General features: G+C 34.7%; 1 protein-coding gene across 1 annotated transcript; it reads left to right on the forward strand.

Annotated features, from left to right (window-relative positions):
- Window positions 1–3890: 3890 nt before the first annotated feature.
- On the forward strand, window positions 3891–10877 carry LOC145052748 (phospholipid-transporting ATPase 1-like). The gene is made up of 7 exons (XM_079000618.1): window positions 3891–5985; window positions 6081–6399; window positions 6519–7191; window positions 7286–7409; window positions 7956–8175; window positions 8690–9148; window positions 10340–10877. Exons 1-7 carry the CDS (start codon window positions 4488–4490, stop codon window positions 10545–10547), a joined length of 3501 nt encoding a protein of 1166 aa, XP_078856744.1. The 5' UTR covers window positions 3891–4487; the 3' UTR covers window positions 10548–10877.
- The last annotated feature ends 217 nt before the right edge of the window (window positions 10878–11094 follow it).

Genomic DNA, 11094 nt, shown 5'->3' on the forward strand with positions numbered 1-11094 from the left:
CTACTATTTGTGACTGGGATGCCGAGGATCACAAACAAGGTGTGAATAACCATACGAATGACGTGGTGCACCCAATGCTACAATCATCTAATCAATGTGCCGGTTAGCCACACACGCTCCATTGATCTATGACAAACATCGAGTCACCCTTCGCTACCAATGTCATCCCCAAATTAGTGTGCCGGTTAACCACACACGCTCCACTAACGTTTGACAAGGGTACGAAGTGTAATTCCATGGGTTAGCATACAATTTCACATTTTGCCTAAAGTAACTATGATTTGGGAATTTGAAAAAGCATTTAGTTACTTTGTACTTCATTATACTTATAATGGAAGGCTTCTGTCCTATCCTACCCGTTCGGCTAACGACCCTCCACTAGTCAAGAGTGCGGTGGGTAAGAGTGGATACCCATTCAATCGCCATTTTATAGGCAATTTCCTTAAACACCCTTTATAGACCAACTTCGTGAATGAGGCCTACTAACGGTAAGACTGACTGTATACTCATATATAATACTAGACTTTTAATGTTATATATAGTATAAGGTGTATTTTACACTTTTAAAATACTAGGTGGTTTAACTTAGTAAAATTATACTTTTAATTTAATTAAATGTAAACCAAAACTTTATGGGTTTATTAAATCACTTTTAATTATACACTTTAATTAATTAATAAAACCATAAGGGTGTGATTTGAACTTTTCAAATTACTAGGGTTTTAGAATTTAACATTTCAAAATTAAACTTTTAGTCAAGTTTTAAATTCCAAAACTTGAGGGCAAGTTTTGAAATATTTCAAAACATTAGGGATCAAACAATAAATAATTCAAATTAAACAATTAATTTCATAATTATCTATATTTGACCTAATCTTATTTTAGTCATTAGATAATTACCAAATAACTTTAAATAATCCATATTTATCACATAAACAACCAATATTTAAAAGATTTGAAATTATCTATTGTTTTGGCATGGATAAACACTTAATTAAGATAAAATTCGGATTTTAACTTCAAAAAACAAATTGGGCATCAAATCCAAGTCAAAACAGCAGCCAAAACCCGAAAATCCCTCTGTCTGACCCCTGGACTCGCCGAGTCAGGGACTGGACTCGCCGAGTCAGACAGACTCGCCGAGTTCATCCACTGACTCGCCGAGTCAGGTCGGGCAGAGGCCAAAAACTCGATTTTCATCAAATAAAGCAGTTAAGCATCACATACAACTGAAACCAATCAAGGCTCTGATACCACTGATGGATTTTATGCATAAGAACAATCTTATGTGCTCATACAAACCCTAATGCTTGGATCTAGGTTTCTCTATTGTACATGCTTTGAATCCAAGACTAAGAAACTTAGATCTAACATATTATAAACTGAATTAGGGTTTAGAGAATTACCTTGGATTGTTATATAGCAATAACAATTAATTCCTTGCTTGGATTGGCCTTAGAAAGCTTAGTGCCTCAAGTGCTGCATCTCTAATGGAGTCATAAACACCTTATGCAACTTGGATGAAGAGGAGAAGAAAGGAGGCTGCCAAAAACGACTAGAAACCCTAGGGAATCAGTTCCACACTTTTTTGGGGCCTAAGGGGTCCTTTATATACTTGTGTGGGCTGCTAGGGTTTCAGTCAAAAACCCTAATGGACACCTTAAACTCTAAGCAGCCCATGGAACCTTCTGGATAAGGCCATGGACGAAAATATGATGGACTTCCATCATAATTTCGTTCATCCCTTATTCCTTTAGCATTCCTTAGCCCAATAACTCAATTATCCAATAATTGCAGTCCAGTCCCCTAAATTTAATTAATCTCTTTTAGCCACAAAATTAATTCATAATTAATTATTGACTAATATTAATTAAACAATATGATTTCTCCTTTAATATATTATTCTTATAATATATTAATAAATCATATTTAAACCTTTCTCTCCTTAATTCATCCTACATATTGCTATGGTGAAGGCAACCCAAAAGGACCATGCTCATAATCGGGTCAAGTACATACCAAAATAGTTATGGACTTAGACACTAATCCAACAATAAAGTTGGCAAATTTATGCCTTTGCATGTTCCATATGCTCCCAAAAACCCATTAAGACCCTTTCCAAGGGTCTTAATCCATGCATGATATCAAAACACCCATCAAGACTTCATTTTTATGGTGTAAATGAGTCAAGGGACCTCAGATCTACTCCTCCTAAGCTCTGGAGTTGCTAAAACTCTCAAGAGATGATCTAAGAACACAAAAGGGACTATAGAGAAAAACCTAGCTCTATAAATGAAAATGATGACCAAGGAGAAAGCTTTTTACCTCCTCAAGCTCTCTAAGCTGATCCAAATGCAAGATCTATAAGCCCTTCCTCGTTTAAGCTTGTTCTCTCATTTTCCTTGAATCTAACACACCAAGAAGATGGTATTAAGGCACTCACAAGCTTAATACCACACACTCTAATGATTCTAGGGTTTTCAGGGATGTTTGAGGGTGAAGGAGGCTGGTTAGGGTGAAGCTTAAATGAGATAAGGATGCTTATATAGGTCTTAAGTCCGGAAATTAGGGTTTGCATGTCCATCACATATGCCCCGCGTACCCTTTGGTACACCAAACGTATGTGCTGGCCCTTCGCGTTCATTCATGCTTAGTACGCTAAGTGTACTCCTGGAGTACGTCCAACGTACTTAAGGGACCATTTTGCTTTTATTTATTAATTCAAGGGTTCGAATGGTAATACATGATTTGAAGTGTTACACATGGATTATTCTAGATTCCCTTAGCCATGAAGAAACCGTCCAAGCCTAATGGAGGGTTCTAGATTGCCTCTTGCTCAACTATTGAACAATTGTACTTTAGTCCCTTCACTCTTAATTAATTCCTTTAATCCCAAAATTAATTCAAATTAATTTCTGATTAAATATTAATTAAATATTGCTATTTCTAATTAATATATCATTCTCATAATATATTAACAAATTAGTTATTTCAATTAATTAATCAAATAATAAATCAACCTCTTTCTCCAAAATCATCCTGTCTAGTTGCTAGTTTTGAGGGCAACTCAAAAGAACCGTGCTACTATCAATTTAAGTATATAACAATTATGGTTATGAGCTTAGACACCTAATCCAACAAATGGGTCCAAGTTTGACATACCTTATTTCTCTCAATATAAAGTTTCAATTCGCATACGGTAAAATATTCTATGTCAACATATTTCGTGTAAATCACCTTTCCATCAACATACTTTCTTCCATGGTGAAAACCCACCATGGTTGATTCTCAATGTGAACATATATCCTTTGGAAAACTCTCTATTAAAAAAATAAGAAATTTGTCAACAATAACTCATCTAAATAAAACGTTAAGGTAAAAGATCACATTTATGAACTTATTATAATCTTCCATCATATCCACACTTAGTGGAATGCATACTCCATAATATGGGTTGTTACATCTTGATTTGCTTAAGAATTTCTTCCCAGATGATTATGATCGCAATCTTGTAGCAATGCCATATGATACGAAGACAAAGGTTATAGATGACAAATGAGGTTTCTTGGATTGATCATCAACAATTAGAGAAACAAAGGTCAACACCGACATCTCATTTAATGCTTAATTATGGCAACAAATCAATGAGCGTCTTAGGGTCCAAGGGAAATGTTTGTTTTGCCCTCACGTTAGGGCTACATGCGTCTCAATAACGTTGGAAATAAATGGGCGCTAGGCTCGGGGACCAACGGTGCAGCAAATGTAAATTACAAGGATCATCTATATCAAAAATCCTAAGACCGAATTTGGGCAAACCACAAGACCAAATGTTTGATTTACTTTAACACTATATAGTTATGGGTATAAAAGCCTAAAAGGGTACTTTTTCTTTTCCGATGGAGGGCATGAAATAATGCATGATTGACTCTGCCATTTATAAATCTCATGTCCAAACCTTTTTTTTTCTTAAACACCTCCACCACACTATCTCTCCCCTTTTTCTTTACTTCATAGGACGGCAATTCCTTTTTTCCAATTTTCTGCGATCCACCGTTGCACCCACTACCAGTTTTCCGTCTATTTTAGGTAAAATGTCTTTGGATCTTCCTCCCTCACATCATAAATGCACCAATCATCTTTGCGCAAGAGGGTCGTCGCTGTCATCGACTGGTATAAGCTTTCATGGATCTTTACCTTGTTGCTTTTGCTCAAGAACGTAAGTTATTCCTGTTGATTCAAAAACCCTCAGTTCCCATGTACTAATTTAGCAAGTCAACTTCAAATTTTCTACTTGGGGTTTTCATCGAACACATTGTAGACGCATGCAATCTTCTATATGTTGTGGTTGCTGTTGTATTTTAGAGTGAATTGCTCATGAGCTGCTCAATCTCAAGAGAGATATAGAGGCGAGTGTGATGTTCTTCAGATCATCACCACAAATCAACCCTTTCTGATCAACGCCTTCAATTTCCATCATCAAATCCGGTATGAATTTAGATGATTCCCAGATTGTTAATGATAACTCCCAACAGCAATCACCAAATACTTCTTCCCAAGGGGAGATTCATTCCAAAAGTTGGAGTGCCAACTCAGTCCAAGAACTCAGCTTTGTCAATCTGGGATCAAAGAGACTGTCACATGGATCTCGAGGAGGTGCTTCTGATCCCGAAGGGTTTAGCGTGTCCCATAGAGAGATTAACGTTGAGGATGCAAGGTTAGTCTATGTAAACGATGCCTTAAAGACAAACGAAAGGTTTGAATTTGCTGGAAATTCTATCAGAACAGCCAAATATTCCGTTTTTAGCTTCTTACCTAGAAACCTATTTGAGCAATTCCATAGAGTCGCCTACATATATTTCCTTATTATCGCCATTCTCAATCAGCTTCCTCAGCTTGCTGTTTTTGGGCGAGGTGCCTCCATCTTGCCATTATCAATCGTACTGTTAGTTACAGCCATTAAAGATGCTTATGAAGACTGGAGGCGACACAGATCAGATCGAATCGAAAACAATCGAATGTCATCTGTTTTGGTAAACGATAGATTTGAACAGAAAAAATGTAAAGACATTCAAGTAGGCGAGATCATTAAATTTTCAGCAGATGACACCATTCCTTCTGACATCGTTCTTCTCTCCACTAGTGACCCTACTGGGGTTGCTTACATCCAGACCATAAATCTAGATGGCGAATCAAATCTAAAGACACGATATGCAAAACAAGAAACCCTTTCAAGAACCCCTGAAAAAGACAGGATCAATGGTGTAATCAAGTGTGAGAAGCCTAATAGAAACATCTATGGCTTCCATGCCACCATGGAGATTGATGGGAAGCATCTTTCACTTGGCCCTTCAAATATTGTTCTTCGTGGGTGTGTGTTAAAGAACACTAATTGGGCTATTGGAGTAGTTGTATATGCAGGAAGGGAGACAAAAGCCATGCTTAATAGCTCAGGAGCTCCTTCAAAAAGAAGCCGATTGGAAACACGTATGAATCGTGAGATCATCTTGTTGTCTATCTTTCTTGTTGCTTTATGCACAGCTGTCTCAATCTGTGCTGGTGTTTGGTTGATCCGATATGAAAATGATCTTGAAATCTTACAGTTTTATAGACTAAAAGACTACTCTGAACCACAAGTGAAGAACTACAACTATTCTGGTTTAGGTGTGGAGGTGTTCTTCACTTTTCTTATGTCAGTGATTGTGTTCCAGATTATGATACCGATTTCACTGTATATTTCCATGGAGCTTGTGCGTGTTGGTCAGGCTTATTTCATGATCCGAGATGATAAGATGTATGATGAATCATCAAACTCTAGGTTTCAATGTCGAGCTTTGAATATAAATGAGGATTTAGGACAAATAAAGTATGTATTCTCTGACAAAACGGGTACTTTAACTGAAAACAAGATGGAATTTAAGCATGCAAGCATTTTCGGTGTAGATTATAGTGGGGAGAAAACAGATTCTGATGGATACTTCATTCAAGGTGCAAACTTTTCTCTATTTAATGCTTCCGTTTCTTTCTCAACCAATCTTTTATCGAAAAGGGTATAATCTTTTCATGTCTTTATTTGGTTTCAGTAAACGAGCAGATTTGGAGGCCAAAAATGAAGGTAAAAGTGGACATGAAGCTACTTGAGTTATCAAAAATTGGAAATAATGTAAAGGGTAGCGATAGCATTAGCAAACGGATTCATGATTTCTTCCTTTCATTGGCTGCTTGTAATACAATTGTCCCCATTGTTGTCGACACATCTGATCCTACTGAAAAGTTGGTAGATTATCAAGGGGAATCTCCAGATGAACAAGCACTTGTTTATGCTGCAGCTGCTTATGGTTTTATGCTTATGGAACGAACCTCTGGCCACATAGTTATCGATATTCAAGGAGAAAGACAAAGGTATGTAATATGTTAATGTTAATGTTAATGTTAGTAACTATACAAAAGACGTAAATACCCTTTTATATATTTGTCTACTTCGATTATAATTTAATGAATTACCAATCATGACAGCACAGATTCAATGTTCTTGGAATGCACGAATTCGATAGTGACCGAAAGAGGATGTCAGTGATATTAGGTTACCCTAATGGAACTGTAAAAGTCATTGTTAAAGGAGCAGACACTTCCATGTTTACAATCATTGACAATTCCTTTAGCTTGGATATAACAAGAGCCACTGAATCCCATCTCCAGACGTATTCCTCAATCGGATTACGTACCCTGGTTGTTGGAATTCGCGAACTCAGTGTTCCCGAATTCCAACACTGGCAGTCTGCTTACGAGACTGCCAGTACTGCTGTAAATGGTAGAGTGGCCTTGCTTAGAAAAGTTGCGGTTAATTTAGAAAACAATCTTGAGATTGTTGGGGCGTCTGCAATCGAAGATCGATTGCAGACAGGTGTCCCGGAAGCAATCGAGTCTTTAAGGAAAGCAGATATTAAAGTTTGGGTTTTAACAGGCGATAAACAAGAAACAGCTATTTCGATTGGATACTCTTCTAGGCTTCTAACAAGTAACATGAGCCAAATAGTGATTAATTGTAACTCTAAAATTTCATGTGGGAAGAGTTTGGAAGATGGATTGATTACATGTAGGAATTTTGTAGTGTCGGATGATTTGACTTCTATTGCTTTGGTTATTGATGGAACGAGTCTTGTGTATATTCTTGATACTGAGCTTGAAGAAAAGGTGTGATTGTTGATTAATTTTGAACCTAATGTTTCCTTTTTTTGAGTTTAATCTTTTATAACTTTTACGTTTTTTTAATATTTGTTTTTTTCAGTTATTCCAATTAGCGAGTAATTGTGCAGTGGTAGTATGTTGTCGAGTGGCTCCATTGCAAAAAGCTGGGATTGTTGCGTTGATAAAGAATAGGACAGATGACATGACCCTTGCCATTGGTGATGGTAAGTAAATGACCATTTTACCCTCATGTTGTGTGGAAGGGATGCTGTTGTTTACTTGAGAACTGCTATAAATTAAAGTTGTAAATGAAAATAAAAAACAAAAAAAGAAAGTTGAATGGTTAAATTATTTCTTTTGATATAAATAATGATACAAATGCAATTAATACTTAATGACAATATCATTAACAACTTAATCTGGTATGCTATATATGAACGTTTCTTTTTTATTTAATGAAGAAAGAACGACTTAACAAAGAAACTCAAGGAAATAAGGTTTCCCCATTAATTAACTTTCTACAAATTTTGCCCTCATTCATTTTTTTTTGTCCATTTCCCTTTTTAACTTCACTTTATCTAATGAAAAGAAACGGAAACTGGTAATACACATTGTAGCATAAATAAAGTAATACATTTTACTGTAGCTTTGTGAAAACTTGAACAAATCCATTCAAATTTGGATAAGCTAAATAGTAAATTAGTAATACTCAAATTCTTATCATATCGATTTAGGTCTATTGATAAATGTTTTCATGTAATGTTTTTTAGGTGCTAATGATGTTTCAATGATCCAAATGGCTGATGTCGGAATCGGAATCAGTGGGCAAGAGGGGCGTCAAGCTGTAATGGCATCAGATTTTGCCATGGGCCAATTCCGGTTTCTTGTTCCTCTTTTGTTGGTTCATGGACATTGGAATTACCAACGAATGGGTTACATGATACTCTATAATTTTTACAGAAATGCCGTTTTTGTCCTTGTTTTATTTTGGTAAGTGTTTGTGTATCTCCAATTAGTCTTAAATTTTAGGTTACATGAAGGCATATATGAAAATCATTAGGTCAAAGTCAAAAGAAATAGCATATGGAAAACTCTTCTCTTTTTGTTTCATGAAGACATATACGAAAATCATTAGAGTCTTGTGATTTGTCCTTTTTCTACTAAAATGGCATAATGTATTTTTACTATTTTACCCATATTAGTAACACACTTACATTTCTTTAACCATAAGAGTAAATATGTAACCCAAAACTTGTAAAATACTTACATATGTTGGATTACATATTGCTGTTCTCAGTAAAGAACTGTAAGTATGTTGCTTTTATTGATGGGTATAGAAATGTTGGTTACATTACTAATCTGAATATAGGTAAAGAAACATAACTAAATTGTTATTGCTATTACATATTTACATGTAATAAATAAATTACACATTCCTTTTTTGGTTTAAATGCAAAAAATCACAACATACTTCATTTGCTAACATACACACAATTCTTTCCAGGTATGTCCTTTTCACTGGCTTCACCCTAACAACAGCAATAACCGAATGGAGCAGTGTGTTATATTCAGTACTCTACACCTCACTCCCCACAATAGTCATTGCAATTCTAGACAAAGATCTAAGCAGAAGATCTTTACTAAAATACCCTCAGTTATACGGAGCAGGACAAAGGCACGAACGCTATAATGCACGATTGTTTTGGCTCACAATAGCGGATACCTTTTGGCAAAGTATAGTTGTGTTCTATGTTCCTTTGTTTGCATATTGGAAAACTGACATTGATGGATCGAGTGTTGGAGATCTTTGGACACTTGCTGTTGTGTTTTTGGTGAATATTCATTTGGGTATGGATGTTATTAGGTGGAGTTGGGTTAGCCATGTGTCGATTTGGGGATCGATTTTTGTGACTTGTGTTTGTGTTATTGCTATTGATGTGATCCCTGTGTTGCCTGGATACTGGTATGTTTTCATTTATTATTATTTCTTTAAATGATTTGAATTTGAGGTTGAAAGTCTTTTAAGTATTGAAAATTTATGACTCGTATGATGATATGGGAGACGTTTTTGGTTTTAATTTGGGTTGATCTCCCATCTCATAGGAAAATTGTCGGAGAAGTCCTGATATTTTTGGAAAGGTTTCACTTTAGTCCCAAAAAAAAAAAAATTGAACGGGAAAGTCTTGATTTTTGATTTTACATGATAGTATGTTATTTCCTGTTAAAAGAAAAAAGGACTTTTTTGTTAATTTGAGCCGAAATGAAATAATCGGGACTTTTATGTTCAAAAAAGAAATTTTGGGACTAAAGTGAAACTTTTCCGAAAATATTGGGACTTTTCTGATAATTCCCCTAATCTCGTATAAGACCTTATATTTTGTGTTTCTTTTGAATCAAACCTCAAATTTGTTTTTTCTAGGGTTTTATGTGGAAAAATCCCATTATTTTGGGAAAATTTTGATACTGTCCTAAAAGTTTTTTTTTTTGAACAGAAAAGTCTCATTATTTTGAGAAAATGACATAATCTGTCATTTCTTGTTCAAATATAAAAAAAGACTTTTTCGTTCATCTGGGCAAAATGTTAAATACTTGGGACTTTTCTGTTAAAAAAAAACCTTTAGGACTTTATTAAAATTTTTCCCAAAATAATGGGACTTTTCTGCATAAAGCCCTTTTTTGTAAAATGTGAGGGTGTTTTTGAGAAAAAATAAAAAAGTTGAGGGTTTATTTGGAAGCATTTATAAGGTTGAGAGTCTTTTTTCGAAAAAAAACAAAGTTAAGGGCTTTTCCGGAAAAAAATGAAAAAAATCCAAGGTCTTTTTCAGGCAAAAAATAAATTTGAGGTTTGATCCGGAAAAAACACAAAATATAAGGTCTGTTTATGAGATTAACCTTTTTAATTTGGTTTAAATGCAAGAAATAGCAATTTGCCCTAATTTCAAAGTAGAAAGGTGGTCTATATGAACTTAATGGGAAAAGCCTCATTTTCTTTACTTTCCTTATTAAGTTGTTATCTCTTCATTAAGTTAAAAAAGAAGCTTAAGTCTTATCCCATTAAGTCAAAAAGATTCCAACACCTTAGTCATCTTGTAAATGTCTTTTTTTTTTTTAAATAAAAAAAAAAACTTACACGAATTTGACATAATCTTTGCAGGGCAATCTTTGATCTTGCAAGCAAAGGATCATTTTGGATTTGCTTACTTGGGATTCAAATAGCAGCAATTGTTCCCCGTTTTGGTATAAAAATGTTTATGCAACATTGTAATCCTTCAGACATTCAAATAGCAAGAGAAGCTGAAAAGTTTGGAAATTTAATAGAGTCAACAAATCAAGAAATAGAAATGAACACAACACGAAGATGACCTTTTATTTCTTCGGTTTGGAGTTCTTTTTTTTTCTCACATTCTTTAGGTTGCTAGAGAAAAAAAAATTGTTCTCTTGGTTACCTGTGTAGTTCTTTCAAGGGTAGAATATGTAATATTTGTAGGTTTGTATTATTGTAGATCAACATTAGTTATGACTGAAAAATCGGGTATGCAATTAGTCAATATACCAAATACGAAATGACAACCTTACCTAGTTGCACATGGTTTGTATGGATGATGGACATGGATGTTATATAATGACAATGTATCTAATCAATAACCAAGTTTTATAGTTGTTTTACTTGGGTTATTGGAACTTTTTTAGTAGGTTTATAAGCACTCAAGTTTTAATTTTGATCCATTGCTGTGGATACTTTTGATTTTTTTATTTATTTGGAAATTGGTCCATTTGTGTTAATAGTTGGGACAATTAAATAAAATGGTAATCAAGTTTCATAGTTCCATTTGAGTCACTTAAACTTATTTTAGAACAATTAAGCACAACCGTTTCATTGTGGTTCAATTCCTATGAATTTTTAACGAA

This window comes from Lactuca serriola, chromosome 5 (genome assembly GCF_051521515.1).
Source record: "Lactuca serriola cultivar US96UC23 chromosome 5, Lser_US96UC23_V15, whole genome shotgun sequence".
In the NCBI taxonomy this organism is placed as follows: domain Eukaryota; kingdom Viridiplantae; phylum Streptophyta; class Magnoliopsida; order Asterales; family Asteraceae; genus Lactuca; species Lactuca serriola.